Below are 18,997 nucleotides of genomic sequence, written 5' to 3'. Positions count from 1 at the left end.
GTAGAGAAACGCCAATGCCGCCATCCTCTCTTTCATGTTGACGAAACGGTCTATCACTCTGTCATACAGCACACGCTTTATTTTTTGTTGTCCTTGACCACCTGGCTAAAATGCTTGTTCGCTAGCCTAACTTCCATTCATGAGCAACGCTAGCTAGTTAACATTAGCCTTCTACATCTAGCTACGTATTGAATTTTCATCCTCTCAGGCCAGGGGCACAACAATGTACGAATTAATCATTGGATCAGAATCGCCGTTATGCTCATTGGCCAGTATGGAGAATTAAGTCAAAAGTCAAAATCCCTATCTCCATCCATATGGATAATTTAGGAAATGGACACTTTTAGCCACCATTAGAAAACAAAACAATATACAATGAGATGCAACAATTCAAGTTTTTCCTATCAATAATGTATGCTCTCAATGGGTTCAAAATCCAAGCTGTTTTCCCGTGCCACGTTTTTTTGGTGTGCCAGTTTAAGCTCAAAGCAGATCTTTTTATACTTTTTTTATCAAGTGAGTCAAAATGCTCGCTGGCTTTCCTTGCATTCAACGCTACCTTACTCGTTTGGATCAGACAGCATCAGATAGATGGCCTACACGTAGAGACAAAGGGGGCTCTGTTTCGATGCTCAAGAATCTTTCTCCTGAGAGATACATTCAGCTTCTTGCGAATTGAAGGGAAATTATGAAAACAGAGAGACGAAAGCAAAGTTATTTTATCTAAAAAATAAAAAATGAGGATGCCTGGCTTCCTTTGGCATTCATGAATACAAGCCACTGCTTCAAATCAAGCTAACTAGACATGTTTTTATATGTAATGTTTCGGGGGAGATCTATGCACAGAAAGTTATTGGTCAATTTCGCTATTCTTATATTTTTAACGTTGCAATTACATTAGCATTTAATAGAGGGGAATCCCAGCTTTCTAACTGTGCATATGTATTTAGGCTCTATAGTGCCGGTGGAAAGGCAACAATTAAATGAATACTTAGTTCGCTATAATTAACTAGCGAGAACTGCTACAATTACGTTTTGAATTGGTGATCTAGTTAGGTCTCAGTCATTATTTTCTACCTGCTGCTGAAACGTCGCGCTCCCTCTCCTCGGGCAACGGACCACTCACACTGGCACACAGCACGACAGACATACACTGAAGGGCCATTCCGATAATGGCTGATATGTAGTTTATATTTATCATATTTAAAAGTGTGCTTTCATGAACTACATTAAACTATTATTTAATTCATTTCCATGACCTTGCAAACCCTCATTTTACAACTTGGAACAGTGCATCATGTCATTCAGTCTGGCACATTTTCAATTTGCGTAATCTCGAACAACATCTTTCACAGATTCACATACTAGCGGCAAATACACCGGAACAAAGCGGAATGAGGAAATGAATGACCACTCTCCATTGCTATTCATTCAGCTCTGATCAGAGGAGCAGGTACGCAATTCCCCCAAAACTAGAAGAGAAGGTACAGCGTTTCAGACAGCTCCGGCCCAAGTCAATCACTGTTGAATACAAATAGATTTGACAAAATAGTTTTAACAATTTCTCTGACAACATACTTTAATTGAACAAATTTACAAATGTATATTTCAAAATCTTTATGTATACATTTGTAATTTATCCAAATCAATTTACAATAACATACACATACATTTTTATTTTCTCTCAAATCACATTATATTCAAGTACAATCCAACCAAACTGTAGGTGTAATCAGAATAAATTAATTTAAAAAAGGCACACTCAGTAGTTCGTTAAAATCAAAATAACGGATTCAAAAAAGCCCTTAAATTCTATATGAACAAAGATGAAAAATACATAAGAACAAGAAAACAATTCACACTTCGAATTGGTACTCAGTTTATCTAGTCATTTTGCAGTATTTAAAAACAACATTAAGCGCATAAATTCACTCAATCATTGTAGATTAATTTGCATAATAGTCTAGAGCTTGATATCCTTTTGTCTACTCTTATGGACTGCCCTCTTCAATTCATACCACAGGTTTTCAAATGGGGTCCAGAGACTGCGATGGCCATTGCAATAAAACATTTTTGTGTTCAATTAAACATTTCTTTGTGTAATTTGATGTGCGCTTGGGGTTATTGTTTTGCTGGAAGATCCACTTGCGGTCAAGTTTTAGCCTCCTGGCAGAGGAAACCAGGTTTTTGGCTAAAATGTCCTGATACTGGGTAAAGTTCATGATGCCGTTGGCCCTAACCAGTTGAAGCAAAATAGGCCCATAAAAAAGATCCACCACAATATTTTACAGAAGGTATGAGGTATTTATCTGCTCATCACTGCCTTCCTTTGACACCAAACCCACCACTGGTGTGCGTGACCACAGAGCTCTATTTTCATGTCATTCAATAAATGTAAATGCCTGGAGTTTGTTAAACGGCATTGGCACTGACTTGGATTGGAACCAGTGCTATGTTCAGATGACATGCAAATAGAGTTCTTTGGCCACACACACCAGTGGTGGGTATGGTATTGAAAGGAGGATGTGATAAGCAGAAAATAACCCAGTACCTAAAAAGGCTCAGTGCTGTTATCCTCACAAGGGGAGGGTAACGGAGTATTGAAAATGGTTGCCAAAAATTGACCCATCTTTTATATATTTTGTATTACTTGTTCAAAAAACTAAAAATTCAGAGAAATTGTATTAGTATAAAATATAATTTCAACAACAAAAAATGCAAACACAATATACCATCTTTATGAAGGGTGCCAATCATTTCAGTCATGAGATGTCATGAAAAACAGGGAAGGAAAACACATATTCCAGAATTCTATATGGTAGAAACAGCACAAAGCAGTGACGAGAACCATATAAATTATATCCCTATTCTAGGATTCTACTTCTATGACTACTACATCTCCCGTAAAGGGACAGGAAAAGATCAGGAAGTGAATATATTTTTGGTCACCTTAGCAATGTTTGGTGTTCAGAAGCAGAGGTCTTGAGGAAAGTGCATTGAGTGGCAGACAGAGCAATTCACCAATAAGACTCACTTTTTCCACTAGGAAATTAAGACCCAATGCACACTGCCGGACGGACCTGCTAATTTAGCATCAGTTTGATATCAATGGTCTTTAGACTGAATTGACACTTTCTCGGCACAAGCTGATCCTCAGATTTTTTTTATACTTAATTTTGACTATATTAAGCTTGGCAGAAAATAGACTACAGGAAATTGACCTGTTTAAATAATTAGAAAATCCATCTCCCCATTCCCTGTAACAACAACATTGGTGAAAGCTAGATAGTGGAACCCTTTACCAATGCAATCATTTTAGACTTCCAAGTAAGAAAGCAAGGATGGATATTAACATTTACCAACAGGACCAATAATGTGAAAGAAAATAAGACAATTCCTTTCAATCACACTCATACTTCAACCTTTGAGACCTGAGCCTTCATTTGGAGTTTTGCCAGTGAGTGACAACCAATCGGTTGGCATCTTTCACCCATAATGTATGATGATGGTATTCATTCAAACGGACAGGTCGCCCTGTCAAAATGAATGGAAGCATTGTAAAGAATGACAGACTTTCACTTGCCTTGCCAATGAAAGACCTCATCAGGCAATGTGAGCTTTTTTCTCTGAATTCAGCTCCAACATGTCAAAAGTCAAATCAACACGTTGACCATCTCAACACAAATATCATTATCAAATAATGACCCCAATCAGATGACATGAACAGTAACACACTTTATGGCAATGTCATTCGCTGGCTGCTACTCCACCTGTGATGTCATGGCTGCTATCTAAGCTTCCATCTCCTCACTTGGCTTCGTCACCTGGTGAGGTTAAAGGGGAGGGTTATAAACAGGAAGAGCAATCAGGAAATGCAAGACAAATCCATTTGAATTAAATCACTTTTCGATAGCACCCCTTTTGATTTAAACAAAACCTCCCATACATATTGGCCCATTGTAGAAGTGATCAGAGAGTGACCTTTCGGACATGAATGCCAAAACATTAAAGAGATAAAGGGGCTCAAAGTTGACTGATTTCACATACCATAAGACATCCATGTCATTATCACTGGAAAAGATAAGTGTTTGAGATGTATGTAATTTAAAAACGTACAAATAGGTGGTCAAACTGTTTCATAATTTATTTAATAATAAAAAATAAAAAAAATAACCTTAAAAGTAAATTATCCAATAACGTGCAAACTCAGATTTGTGTCCTATTTGCATAGGTTGTAGGTTAGAGCCCATTTGACATCTGAGGTCTTTGTGTTGTTTCTGCCATCGGTTGAGACACAACATGCTCTTGAATACATTGTGGGTGTCATGCTTGGGCTGATAAATGTACTAAAATGGGAATATAATTAAAATATCAACTTTTAAATGGCACCCCAAAGATGGTTGGCGGTCTATACATCAGAGAATGTTGACTTGAATAGGAATATGCGTTTTTAAATTATACAGTCAATCCTCCATAGAAAACCAAATGAAATCATAGAAATATAGATAATAGAATAGATATGACAATTTAAGTTGACGTTCGATGGTGGGTAGACTAGCAGACATCTTTGTGGTAGTAATTAGAAGTTAAAATGTACATTTACATTTCAATGGTGTACCAGCTAAATCGCAGTGGTCTGAAGGGATAGGTCCATTCTATAAATTTGATATTTATGATTGAAATGACACCCACCCTGTATTCAAGATCATGTTGTGTCTCAACAGATGGCGGGCACAACACAAAAACCCCAGATGATGTAAAGTCGGGTCTAAGCTACAATCTATCCGAATGAGAAATGTGTGTTTATGCTTCTTCAGATAATTTACGTTAAATGTAAATAAAATATATTTTTTAATTAAAAACATGATTTTCCAGAAATGATGTTTGAAAACCCTGTTTGTAAGGTTTTAAATGATATCAAACTGAACTGTTTATATTATCCAGTGATGAAGACATGGATGTCTCATGATATGGTAGGGTATACAAAATGGGTCAACTTTGAGCACCTCTATCTCCTGAATGTTTTGGCATTCAGGTCCAAAAAGTCACTTTCTGACCATTTTTCCATGGGCCAGAATGAATCAGTTGGACGGGCATTTGATTTCCATAGGCTCGCCCACTTTATCCAGGACCTCCTGTGTGTGCATGCGCTCGCACACATGTTCGAAATAGGTGTAATAGTAAAGACCATACGCAGCTCAGTAGTTTTAAGTTTGAGGAAGCTTACAATTTATCCTACAATTTCTACCGATCCACATGCCAGTAATTAATATGTGCACATTTTCGTGGAACAGTTTAATTTCCTTATACCTTTTTTTACAGTAGGTGTGCACATGTGTGATGCACACTCAGACATTACACAGGAACAATGTTAACAACAACCCTCTCTCTCCCCTCCCCCTCCCTTAAATCATAAAATGATAAAAATCTAAAAAGTTCAAACTCAACTATGGCTAGAGCACTAGCCTCTACCATATGGACACATCGTTACACTGTGATCCATTGGCGGCTAAATGGGCACTTTCCTACTGATGCATGCATTCTGGAGACGCACCATATCTTTGCCACACCCCTCTCCCCTTCTTCATGATGCAACATTTTAAATGAAATTATATATGTGTGAAGACACATTATCTTCACACATATTTTAGACACTTTTCACCGACAGCCGCAACTCAATCAACTAGACCCATTGCCACGCACTCTACCCAAATGGATGGCTAAGTCAAGCTCCTTGGTGAAGTATTTAAAAAAAAAAAATTTAAAGACAGGAATAATTACATAATTCTGGCGAAACATCACTTTACTTAGGGCAATCCAGCATCCTAACAGTGCCCTATGCACCCGCCAACTTTCCTTTCAAATTCGCAAGAAGCTGAAATCAGCGATCTGTATATAATGATGAGATGCTCATATCTCCGCCCTAACAATGGGAATCTTTGTCCCAAAGTTGGGAAAGCAGGCGACAAGCTTAGGTCTGCATATTATTCCCATAGAAATGCATTGGACAGATTATGTCAAGAGTGAGCCCTCTCGCTTTGCCTCTCTCTCTCTGCTGAAACTAGATCACTGGAGAAAGCTTCCAAGCGAGTGAAACAGCCATGACATGCCATACTCTTTTGGTCCAGAAAGCATCAGATACACGGGCTACACATACTGGGACAGGGGGCGCTGTTTCACTCGCCCGGATGCTTTAACTGAGATTGATGCGTCTTTCTGTCTGAGCGCGTCTCGGTCAGATAAATGATCAATATTTCAATATTGAATTTGGACGGTTGAGGAGGTATAACGCCTATAACGCCAGCACTGCCATACATATATGCAAAGTTTTGTTTAAATCAAAAAGGATGCTGTCAAAAAGTGATTGAATTCATATTCAGAAGAGGACTAGCCACCCCATATAGCCTGGTTCCTCTCTAGGTTTCTTCCTAGGTTTTGGCCTTTCTAGGGAGTTTTTCCTAGCCACCGTGCTTCTACACCTGCATTGCTTGCTGTTTGGGGTTTTAGGTTGAGTTTCTGTACAGCACTTTGAGATATTAGCTGATGTACGAAGGGCTATATAAATAAATTTGATTTGATTTACCCCAATCCCAAATTGACCCAAGCTTGAGCTTCTAACCCCAGGGCAAATGTGATCTAAGAAGATTGGAAAGGTGTAAGAAATATGGCAGAAATTCCACCTGGCCTATCAGAAGACAATGTGGAGCTACTGGAACGGTCATTGAAATCTCTACAAGTGCCTAGGAGCTAGAAGTCGGTTGGGGATAGGATGAGTGCCTATACACACATAGGTATGAGTAAACAGCAAGCTTATTGTTAGATTGGTTATCAAAGAGAGACCAATTTAATTCCTTAATTTAATCAGTGAATCAAAAGAAAACACCATCCAAAAAATAAAAAAATACACACAAACCAAAACGATGCCACGTGGCGAAAAGGGATTAGTTGGCGGCGCTCAGTCATAGTTAATCAAAGCACAACCACTTACAGTAGAAATGTCCATCCTTCGTAGTGCCCATTATTTCAAACACACATCTAATTTTGCAACAAATACTGTAGATAGATGAGTATCAAGAAGCTTTTGGAAAATTCCCGGATTAGAACCACCTCGTTTAACCCCGTTAGCGTTTTCCAGTTTTGGCCTCTCTTTGGCTAAATGCCTGATGGGCATATTTTCTTTCTCATTTTGAGACAGTCTAGAATTTCAGACCACACTATATTTTACAATGACTAGCGTTTTAGGCCTGTAGTCTAAAATGAGACATGTACATTTGATTAGAACACTTGTGTGTCATTGAACGCACCAGTATTCGGAGTCCTCATTTAAGATGGCGGACCACAAGAAGCTCAACCTTGGGTCGATATGGGTTCAGTCATTTCTTGCTGAAATTATTATGCCGCGTGTCAAATCGAGGTGGTGAAATTAGGATAGTACTGAAGCAAACAGAACTGAAAAGATTCAAAACCCACATTCGTACACTTGTTGATTGAGAGAAGACTTGAAGGCACCAGTAAAGGGATTGAACAAAGGGGGACAAAACACATCATTAGCTATACCAGAGGCTTAAGGTGGGGAGGAAACCTTGTTTGCATCCACACGGACAGGAAAAGCTACAGCCTACATTTGGAAATATGTATAAGGTCAAAGATAATGGATAAAATGACGAGATGCTTGTGTCTCTACTAACAATGGGATTCATTGTCCACAGAGCGGAACGGCAGGCTGTCAAGCTCCCGCCTATTCCCGTCTTTGGATTGGTGGATACATCTTATTATTTATTTTTTAACACCCGCAATAACACCGGCTAAATATGTGTATGTGACCGATAAAATTTGATTTCGATTTGATGAGGTGTGTTGACGTCAACCGCTTTTATTCAATGGAGAGTGAGATTCTATGCTAGCCTCGAATTTCAACTGGGACAACTCCGATATAAAGTGTATTTTCTCAAAGACACGTGTATCACATTGATATCAGTACATTTGTAACAACCTAAGCATTACGAAACCTTATTAGATCAAATAAGATTCACACATGAATTTTAACTAGACTAAATTCAAGACTGATTAGCCCTCATACAAAAACTCCACTTGATTAATAAATAATGATCTTTTTGACGTGGACAGATTTTGGGTGGAGTAAACCCACTCACTTCACCTCATCCTCTCTGATAAGGTACAACAAAAGGAGGTTGCTTGCACTGTTTCTGAAATCGATGGACTAAAACAACTTGCATCAGGAAACAAGTAAGACTATATTATCGATGCATTAGTGCATGTTAGGGTTGTCACAACACCAGTATCGCGATACTACGATACCAGATCCATGGCAAAAAAGAAAACATGAAAAAGATGAAACTATGGTCCTTGACAAACCTACTTATTCTGTGTTTTTTCAACATTAGGACAGTTATTCTGGAGAAATGAAGTCCGCTTCATGTTTTGTTTTTTCCTTAACACGATACTAGTATTATGACAACGCTCGTGCATATAGTTAAATGTTCAGTAATAGAACTGGGATTTTGTGGTCCGCCATCTTAAATGAGGACTCCTTATACTGCTGCGTTCAATGACAGACGTTTTCTAATCAAATGTACATATCTAATATATAGGCTTAAAAGGCTAGTCATTGCAAAATATAGTGGGGTCAGAAATTGTTGATATCCTTGATAAAGATGAGTAATAATGACTGTATAAAATAAATAATTAAAATACTGAGTTATATTGGGGGGGGAAATTATATTATACGAATGCAACTTCTCTTACTCCAAGCAAATGTTTAACATCTCAAAGAGGTAGGGGTCAAAATGACACCCCTAATTATTCATAGATTTTTTAAAAACTTTTAAATATTTTTTATCTTTATTTAACTAGGCAAGTCAGTTAAGAACAAATTCTTATTGTCAACGGCCTAGGAACAGTGGGTTAAATGCCTGTTCAGGGGCAGAACGACAGATTTGTACCTTGTCAGCTCGGGGATTTGAACATGAAACCTTTCGTTTACTAGTCCAAAGCTCGAACCACTTGGCTACCCTGCCGCCCCAAATAATAAATAAGTAGTCAAAAGTTTAGTATTTGGTCCTATATTCCTAGCACGCAATGATTACATCAAGCTTGTGACTCTACAAACTTGTTGGATGCATTTGCAGTTCGTTTTGGTTGCGTTTCAGATTGTTTTCAACAGAAATGAATAATAAATTATGTAGTGTGTCATTTTGGAGTCACTTTTATTGTAAATAAGAATATGTTTCTAAACACTTCTACATTAATGTGGATGCTACCATGATTATGGATACTCCTGAGTTAATCGTGAATAATGTTGAGTGAGAAAGTTAGAGGGTTAAAGATCATGCCCCAAACATGCTCACCTCCAGTTATTGGTATTGGTGAGAGGTTAGCATGTCTTGGGGGTATGATCTTTGACCCTCTGTAACTTTACTATTCAATCAGGATTATCCGTAAATATACACATTAATGTAGAAGTGTTCAGAAACATTATATTCTTATTTATAATAGTGACTCCAAAATGACACAATACATTATTTACCATTCATATTCTATTGGGCACAAAATAATCTGCAACACAACCAAAAAACAAACTTCAAATGCATCCAACAAGTTTGTAGATTCACAAGCTTGATGTAGTCATTGCGTGCTCGGAATATGGGACCAAATTCTAAACTTTTGACTATTTTATTTATAAGAATCTTTAGGGAAGTGAATAATTTTGGACTCATTTTGAGAGAAAAAAAAGTATGACTTGCGAAACAAAACCTCCCAATTTTGTTGAGCATACAATATAGCTCCGTTTTGGGAGTTATTTATTTTATACAGTGATTTTATTGATTTAATGGGGGTTATCTTTAACAAGGGTGTCAATAATTTCGGACCCCACTAAATATTGTGCATTACTTTCCAATTAGATAATTTGTCGTCAAATGACTTCTCAAAAAGATTGCTTTCATACATAGAAAACGACAACACACCAAATCATTTCTGGTTTGTAGAGGAGAGCAGGAAAATGGGCGAGGGGCGTGCACAGCAATTATGCAAATCCACTCCAAAGACAAAATCCCACACACACATCCAAACTATATCTCTGCTAAGACATACAAACACCCGAAAAAGCATTGAAGAAAAAGGGAATTCTCGCACCACACAGAAAAAACAAATCGAGAAGAGGACAACTGACAGTTTTGTTGTTCATCAGTTCAAATCAGTTTGTTGTGGACAGCTTTTTGTTCATCAGTTCAAAGTAGTTGTGTTTGTGTTTTTATACCTTGCTCCTGAAGAGAGGCTTGGCGCCGGGGCCACAGTACTCATTGTAGATGAGCTTGAAGAGAAAGAGGTGGAAGAGGGTGATGAGCGAAGCCACGCTGAACCAGAAGAGGAAGGGCAAGCCCGGGTACTGCTTGGCCATGTGCTCCTCGTGTGCCAGGATGGCCTTGAGGTGCAGCGTGTGCCGCAGGTCCTGCAGGTGGCGAAGGTCCGTGGAGATGTAGAGCAGCGGCGTGATGGGCTGCGTCACCATCACAGGGAACACGTGGCCCTTGGCCTCCACCAGCGACGACGTCAGCTCCACCGGTTCGTTGAGGCAGCCTGCCTCGCAGGCGTACAGTGCCACGGGCTTCTCCTGGGGCTTGACTGACACGTGCAGAAAGGGTTTGCCCTCGGAGTCCAGCAGCACAGCTAGGTTGATCAGGTCCTGGTTGTAGTGGATTCCCCGCAGCGCGTAGCTGTTGTGCAGCACGTCCGGGTCTGCCTGGAACTGAAGGTGGTTTTCGTTGAATGAGAGGCCTCCGAAGCTGAGCACGGCACCCTGCATAACGCCGTGGGCGCCCGCCGCCACCAGCACCTTGCAGCCCCTCTTCTGCAGGGTGAGGGTCCACAGGTTGACCAGCTGCAGGACTTGGGCCACGCTGCTGACCCGCTCCGGCCACAGGTTCTCAGCGTGCATTGTGGCATGCCCGCTGAAGCAGTGGTCGGCGTAGTTGAGGCTGGACTCCAGACGGGCGCGCTCCTCAGTGCCAAGACGGCGGTCCAGCAGGGGAGCCGGCGAGGCCGAGAGGACGTAGTAGAGCGTGGTGTTGACTGTGGCGCCGGATGGCGTGTGTGCGTCGGTGATCTTACGCATCTCCACCCCTGCAGGACAGATACACACACACACACAGCAGATGTGGGAACAGAATATGTCAACATAGTAGAGCTGGGATGATCAACTGAAAAGTACCGACGTTCCAGAACATCTTACGGAACTGCAGGGACTGTGAAGGGGATACACACACAGAAACAAACACACACACAGACACACACAATTGTTGTAGTTGTATTATTTTTTGAGGTATTATTTGTATATTGTTGTATTTCAAATGTGTCACTGTCCTTGTCTATCAGTGTTTAATTACTTGTCATGTTTGGTGTTTTCTTTTTTTGTGGACCCTAGGAAGAATAGCTGGTGCCTCTGCAAAAGCTAACAGAGACTGCCTTTTTATTACAAAAGCAGTTTACTTACTATCCCTGTCTGCTGTCACCACATGCTTCAAGATGTTCACCATTGTTCCAGTACCCAAGAAGGCAAAGGTAACTGAACTTAATGACTATCGCCCTGTAGCACTCACCTCTGTCATCATGAAGTGCTTTGAGAGACTAGTCACCTCCACCTTACCTGCCACCTTAGACCCACCTCAATTTGCGTACCGCCCCAATAGATCCATAGACGATGCAATCGCCATCACTCTGCACATTGCTCTATCCCATTTGGACAAGAGGAATACCTATGTAAGAATGCTGTTTATTGATTATAGCTCAGCATTCAACACCATAGTACCCTCCAAGCTCATCATTAAGCTCAAAGCCCTGGGTCTGAAACCCTCCCTGTGCAACTGGGTCCTGGACTTCCTGACAGGCAGCCCCCAGGTGGTGAAGATAGGAAACATCACCTCCACTCCACTGATCCTCAACACTGGGGCCCCACAAGGGTGCGAGCTCAGTCCCATCTTGTACTCCCTGTTCACCCATGATGGCGTGGCCAAGCACGCCTCCAACTTAATCATCAGGTTTGCAGACACAACAGTAGTAGGCTTGATTGCCAACGATGGCTAGACAGCCTACAGGGAGGAGGTGCGGGCTCTGGGAGTGTGGGGCCTGGAAAACAACATCTCCATTAATGTCAACCAAACAAAGAAGATGAATGTTGGTCTTCAATAAACTGTAGATTGGGGGGGGGGTGGGGGGCTTCAAGTTCCTTGGCGTACACGTCCCTGACAAACTGAAATCGACTGAAGAAGGCGCAACAGAGACTCTTCAACCTCAGGAGGCTAAAGAAATTTGGCTTGTCACCTAAAACCCTCACAAACTTTTACAGATTCACAATTGAAAGCATCCTGTCGGGCTATATCACCACCTGCAACGGCAAATGCTCCGCCTGCAACCACAAGGCTCTCCAGAGGGTGGTGCAGTCTGCCCAACACATTACCGGGGGCAAACTACCCGCCCTCCAGGACACCTACAGCACCCAATGTCACAGGAAGGCCAAAAAGATCATTAAGGACATCAACCACCCGAGCCACTGCCTGTTCACCCCGCTATCATCCAGAAGGCGAGGTCAGTACAGGTGCATCAAAGCTGGGACAGAGAGACTGAAAAACAGCTACTATCTCAAGGCCATCAGACTGTTAAAACAGCCATCACGAGCACTTTGGAGGCTGCTGCCTATAGGCATAGACTAGAAATCAATGACCACTTTCGGGAATGGAACACTAGTCACTAACAATGTTCACATATCTGGCATTACTCATCTCATATGTATGTACTGTTTAGGACACCAATAAAACGCCCGATGAGCAGAGCCAAGTAGCCTAGGCATAGCGCTGGAAAGTTTTTGTAGGACATCAGCCTCGACTTCCTGATATATTCGGGACGTGGATTCGATGCGAATCATCTAGATAAATGGGCCCCTTCCAGACACAGGAACAATATGTTTTAGTTTAAACGATTCCGTTTGATTAGCGAACGAATTGGTGCAATTCAGTTCGATGCACTACCATTTGTTGCATAAACACATTAATGTTCCATTATAAATTCAAATCTGCTGATGGAGCTCATGGCCTCTCTGTGCTGACGTGTGTACGTGTTTGTGCGTGGGTATAAATAATGTATGTACTATGTAGGCCCCTTAAGGGAGACAAGGCATCTACCACCCCACTAACACTATCAGATTGTAGCCTATGGTTTTTGTCCCCGCACTTTGGTTCTGAAATCACCATCACCTACTAATTAACTTGCAATTTTGCAGATTAAGTGTTAGTTAGTAGTGTATCAATATTTGTTTACAAATTAGCTATGACATAGGCAATGAATATATAGCACAACTTTGGATTTCACCACTTCATCTCAAAATCGAATGGTTTTGATCGTTTGGAAGTTTTTACAGATTGATCTTCTCTTCGGCCAAGCAGTGCACCTTGCAAAAGTGACTTTTGTCCTTGCTATGACATTATAAACTTTAACATGTACATCTAAAAATGAACATATATTATTTCAAGCAAAACTACCAAAGCTATTGCTGGTGGTGAATCTAAATCTATTGTAAGCCCCATTCAGCAGGTATAGCCAGATGATAGTTATCTCCGGTAGCTTACTTTTATTTTGCTGTTAGATTCTAGCTTGAAATGTACTTATTCATGTCACCATACACAAACTCATTAATGCATTTACATGTACAAGGAATGTACACTACCGGTCAAAAGTTTTAGAACACCTACTTATTCAAGGGTTTTTCAATATTGTAGAATAATAGTGAAGACATCAAAACTATGAAGTAATGCATATGGAATCATGTAGTAACCAAAAATGTGTTAAACTAATAAAAATACATTTTATATTTGAGATTCTTCAAATAGCCACCCTTTGCACACTCTGGGCATTCTCTCAACCAGCTTCATGAGGTAGTCACATGGAATGCATTTCATTTAATAGTCGTGCCATGTTAAAAGTTAATTTGTGGAATTTCTTTCCTTCATAATGCATTTGAGCCAATCAGTTGTGTGGTGACAAGGTAGTGGGGTAGTGATAAGGTACAGAAGATAGCCCTATTTGGTAAAAGACCACGTCCATAGTATGGCAAGAACAGCTCAAATAAGCAAAGAGAAACGACAGTCCATCATTACTTTAAAGACAAAGGTCAGTCAATACGGTTTTTGCAGTCACAAAAACCATCAAGGACTATGATGAAACTGGCTCTCATGAGGACTGCCACAGGAATGGAAGACCCAGAGTTACCTCTGCTGCAGAGGATAAGTTCATTAGAGTTACCAGCCTCAGAAATTGCAGCCAAATAAATTCTTCAGAGTTCAAGTAACAGACACATCTCAACAAACTGTTCAGAGGAGACTGTGTGAATCAGGCCTTCATGGTCAAATTACTGCAAAGAAACTGCTACTAAAGGACACCAATAATAAGAAGAGACATGCTTGGGCCAAGAAACACAAGCAATGGACATTTAGAAAATTTGAGATTTTTTTTTTTCAAACACGCATTGCAGAGCTGGCTACAATTTCAATTTCATCCCCCTGAAAAGATAGAACAAATATTACCACAAATATTATGGCTGAACTCAAATGTGCTGGTTGATAAAATAGCTGTATTTATGGGAAAGATGTTTGAAAAGGGTATTTTGTTCTTAAATTATATTGTAAATTGTAATGGTGAAGTTATGTCCTTCATGGAGTTATCAGAATTTTACGGGAAGGTCTGCTCAATCCAAGAGTACAACCAATTGATTACAGCATTGCCCCAAAAATGGAGGAGGCGGGTGGCAGCGGGAGGAGGTGGGGAACTGGTCTGTCTGCCCAATATAAAGAATCAAAACTGGCAGAGGAATAAAAATAACATAAATAGGAAAGTTTCATTTGAGGACCAGGATGTCGACAACTGTGCTGTACCGATTCCATGGTATGATTTGATATATGAAACAACACAAGATTTAAAGACTCTGTCCTTTTCAGCTAAAATTATTATATAGAATTCTTGCCACCAACAAAATGTTGAATATTTGGGGCATAAAATCATCGAAGCTTTGCAGATTTTGTTGTGAGGATACAGAATCAAGCATTTATTTAGGTATTGCCCTCAGGTAGCCTACTTCTGGTCTCAGGTTCAGGAATGGCTGAAAATGCATAGCATTGATCTAAAATTGACCCTAGAAATAGTACTGTTAGGAGATCTGGAGAGACCGGGTCAGTCAATTACTAATACTCTTAGTAAAAGTATTTATCTTCAACACGCAATCTGTAGATTCTATTCGATTAGATAGATTGAAATTGTACGTTAAACATCATAGCATAGTTGAAAGATATGTGTTGCATAGAAACACGAAGTGGGTGGCCAGCAGAGATAGATGGGATGGGCTGAGGGTTGGTTTGTGGAATTGGAGACAAGTGGGAGTGGAGGTGCTGTGTGAGAGAGAGAATGATGGTCAAAAGATAAAGGGGAAAAAAGGTTAAATAAAACAAGGTACATTTGAACGACACTAAGTGGCAGTGTTTTTACAACTAATGCCGGTTTGAGGCTGATGCCGTGCAGGTGTTTGTACACATGATTATACACACACTCTCATTCAAATAAACACGTACAAGAACACACACATACATGTAATAGTGCCAGACATGCACACAAACATATACAGTTGGCATTGCTGTTATGATTTCAGTTGTCCTTCATGTCCTTTGTTTAAAATGTATTATTTTGTAGAACTTGTTTTGCATTGTTGTTTGCTGTTTTCTTCTGTCTTTTCCATTTTTCTCTTCAGTTCATTATCTTGGTTGTTGGTGCATTGGGGGTTCTTGGGGGAATGGAATTAATTGTATTGGGGGGCCGTGCATTATCATGCTGAAACGGGAGTTGATGGCGGCAGCTGAATGGCACAACAATGGGCCTCAGGATCTCGTCACGATATCTCTGTGCATTCAAATTGCCATCGATAAAATGCAATTCTGTTCATTTTCCATAGCTCATGCCTGCCCATACCATAACCCCACCGCCACCATAGGGGTACTCTGTTCACAACGTTGACATAAGCTAACCGCTCACCCACATGCCGCCATACACGTGGTCTGCGGTTGTGAGGCCGGTTGGACAAATTCTCTAAAATGACGCTGGAGGCAACAGCTCGGGTGGACATTCCTGCAGTCAGCATGCCAATAGCACACTCCCTCAAAACTTGAGACATCAGTGGCATTATGTTGTGTGACAAAACTGCACATTTTAGAGTTGCCTTTAATTGTCCCCAGCACAGGGTGCATCTTTGTAATGATAATGCTGTTTAATCAGCTTCTTGATGTGCCACATTTGTCAGGTGGTTGGAATATCTTGGCAAATGAGAAATGCTCACTAATTATTTTATTTTAGAGAAATAAGCTTTTTGTGCGTATGGAACATTTATGAGATCTTTTATTTCAGTCCATAAAACATGGGATCAACACTTGTATCGCATCGTAATTTATTTTATTTTTTTCTTTGATTTACCACGATATGAAATTTTGTCTATATCGGCCAGCTCTATAGTAATTTGATCTAGAACTACATCATTCATTAGCCTAGTCATTCATCATAATCAGGTAGCATGCAAATACCATCCAATAATTGTTTCATCCTGTACAGTCTATGAGAAAGCATGTGAGAGTTATCTAAATACCACAACGTCATTCTGCACTGCAACGCAAAAGATGTGGCATCTCAGCCTCAACTTTTTATTCACTCACCAGAGATGAAGAGGTCCATCCAGGCCTGTTGGTGGTCCTGGACCAGATCTTCTACGTTGGCCCTCAGCAGCTCTCCCAGTTCTTTCTTGGCTCCGTCTCGGAGCCTGGTGAAGGTCTCCTCCAGCTTGGCCGACTCGATGGGCTCCGACATCCACACCACCGACAACACATTCTCGGCAAACTCTGACTTGGCAGCCACCTGGATGCGGCTGCCAAGCTTATTGGTGGCCACCACCACCAGCACTATCTGGTTCTTCTCAGGCAGAACCACGCGGCCCGATGACAGCACGACCTCCTTGTCCTCCACCTTCTCCACACTGGCTGAGAACTTGCTCCCGAACGAGGGCATTTCGGTGGACACCTCCATGGTGGCGGCCCGCTCAGAGGGGTTGTTGATGTGGATCCTCTGGAGGAAGACATTGGGCCGGCTGCGGTGGGCGATGAACTCTTCTCGGATGGTGAGGCAGTCACGGGCTGATCCGGAGCTGCCGGCTCCCCCTGGGAGGACGCATCGGACGGACAGGACAGCCCCTTTGCGGAACCAGAGCATGGTGGCCCTCGCCTTGGCCCGCATCCCCGGGACGTGGATGCCCACTATGGGTGAGTACTCAGTCTGGTAAACTGGGGCCGAGCCGGGCTGGGAGGACGAGGCCACCCACAGTCTGTTGGAGTCAATGTCCACCAGGAAATGGCCGTTACCTGAGACGAAAGGCGTGACCGCTTTCTCCTGGGGAGTAGTGTAGATTCCCTCGCCCCGGTCCACCAGTGACTTCCACCTGTGGATCTCAGTCTGGAGGCATTGTCCAGCTGGCCCACCCGACTGGCCTAAGCCACTGAACAACCTCAAAGCGCCGTCTGAGCTAAGGTACCAGTAGAAGATTAGGAAAAACAGTAGTCCTATGAGCATTCTTCTTGCCCAGCTGCTTGACAGCAGACCTGGTAGGCCCTTTAGTCTTTGCTGGAGCCACATTGTATTTATGCTTTAGTCACTATAACTCAAGTTTGCAATTTGAGTAGTTAGCTATAGTACCTAATTACCAGTATAACAAAAAAACAGGACCATCAAAGGTGATTCTCCATTCTCTCTAACCAATATCAACGTTAGATCAGGAGATGACCGCTTAAGTTTTGAGTTATTAGTGTAGGAAGTCTTTCCTGTTGACAACTATAGTAGCTAGCAATGCACACGGTAGGTAAGCTAACTTTACCTAGCTAGATAACGTTAACTAGCGATGCTAATAACCTGGTACTCAAATATTGTATAGCTACTGTATGTTGCTATCCAAATAACAGCACCTTAGCTAAAATGTCCTTGTCAAATCTTGATTGCTGTCAAACCTAACGAGTTAGCATGCTAACAAGCTAACCAAAACAAGGTAAGTGAGCTAATGTACCTAGCGAGCTAGCTAGCGGTTGCAAACTAGCATTTCGCTGCTAGTTAGGCGACACTTTGCATTTGTTTCTCACATCGTGGCAATAAATCCATTGAGTGCAATTGTTGCTCATTTTTCGCGTATGTCTAGCAGTTGGGATTCCATTCCTTTTTGAGGTGGATTACTTTTCAAGCAACTCACCAATCTATCGTTGACACTTCTGCATGGGTTTACTGAAATTACCGCAAATCACGTTGGATGATAGCACCGGAAGTGTCGGAATTAGTTGGGAATTTTTACGACAATGTGTTTTTTATTAGCTAGAAAGTTGTAAATTGTCACGTTTGTGTCTGAATTGAGGGAAAAAGTGAGAGAGGAGGTCTAAGAGATTGAGGGAAGAAGAGGGTGAGTTTAGTAGAGGGTGAGCTTGAGTTGGAAAGAAATTGTGGGAAAAAAAGGGAGATTTGGGTTTGGGTTTGTCAAGAAGAATGGTAGACAGGAGGAGAAATGGAAGTGAATGAGGGTGAAGTATCGGAGGTGGTAGATGTGGTAAAGTTATCGGAGAGCGTGGTATGCACTGAGGATCAGGATGAAGAAGAGTATGTGACAGTAGGAGTGAAGTGGAAAAGGTGGACTCTTGCCTTTTGGCTGATCCATTTGTGGTTTCACTGTGGGGGTGTTGGGTCAGGTGGAATCGGTGAGGGTAACTATAAGTTGGTCTAGTGATAATTGTTTGTGTTTCTGTTGGGCAGAGGAAGAATGCGCTCGAAGTAAAACGAATGGGGACAAGGAAAGTGAATTGTTTCGTTCTCAAGAAAAGGGCACCAATGAAAGGAGTGGTAACTGGGGTAGCAGTAGATATAA

At 41.3% G+C, this 18,997-nt stretch overlaps 1 protein-coding gene across 1 annotated transcript; it reads right to left on the bottom strand.

The window, feature by feature from the left end:
- Nucleotides 1-1,602: 1,602 nt before the first annotated feature.
- Nucleotides 1,603-18,382, bottom strand: kiaa2013 (KIAA2013 ortholog). Its single transcript, XM_064955896.1, has 3 exons — nt 16,761-18,382; nt 10,280-11,142; nt 1,603-3,824 (listed from the first exon to the last, which is right to left on the bottom strand). Exons 1-3 carry the CDS (start codon nt 17,728-17,730, stop codon nt 3,792-3,794), a joined length of 1,866 nt encoding a protein of 621 aa, XP_064811968.1. The 5' UTR covers nt 17,731-18,382; the 3' UTR covers nt 1,603-3,791.
- Nucleotides 18,383-18,997: the final 615 nt, after the last annotated feature.

The sequence above is a fragment of the Oncorhynchus masou genome, chromosome 33, assembly GCF_036934945.1.
Source record: "Oncorhynchus masou masou isolate Uvic2021 chromosome 33, UVic_Omas_1.1, whole genome shotgun sequence".
Taxonomy (NCBI): Eukaryota; Metazoa; Chordata; class Actinopteri; order Salmoniformes; family Salmonidae; genus Oncorhynchus; species Oncorhynchus masou.
Note: the sequence above shows the minus strand (reverse complement) of the source record. Positions and strands in the feature narration are given on the sequence as shown.

Coding starts and splice junctions, on each gene's coding strand:
- kiaa2013 (XM_064955896.1), bottom strand. CDS start 17,730: ATGTGGCTCCAGCAAAGACTAAAGGGCCTACCAGGTCTGCTGTCAAGC. Junction 11,143..16,760: donor GATGGACCTCTTCATCTCTG/GTGAGTGAATAA, acceptor TCTGTCCTGCAG/GGGTGGAGATGCGTAAGATC. Junction 3,825..10,279: donor AGCCTCTCTTCAGGAGCAAG/GTATAAAAACAC, acceptor TAACCTCACCAG/GTGACGAAGCCAAGTGAGGA.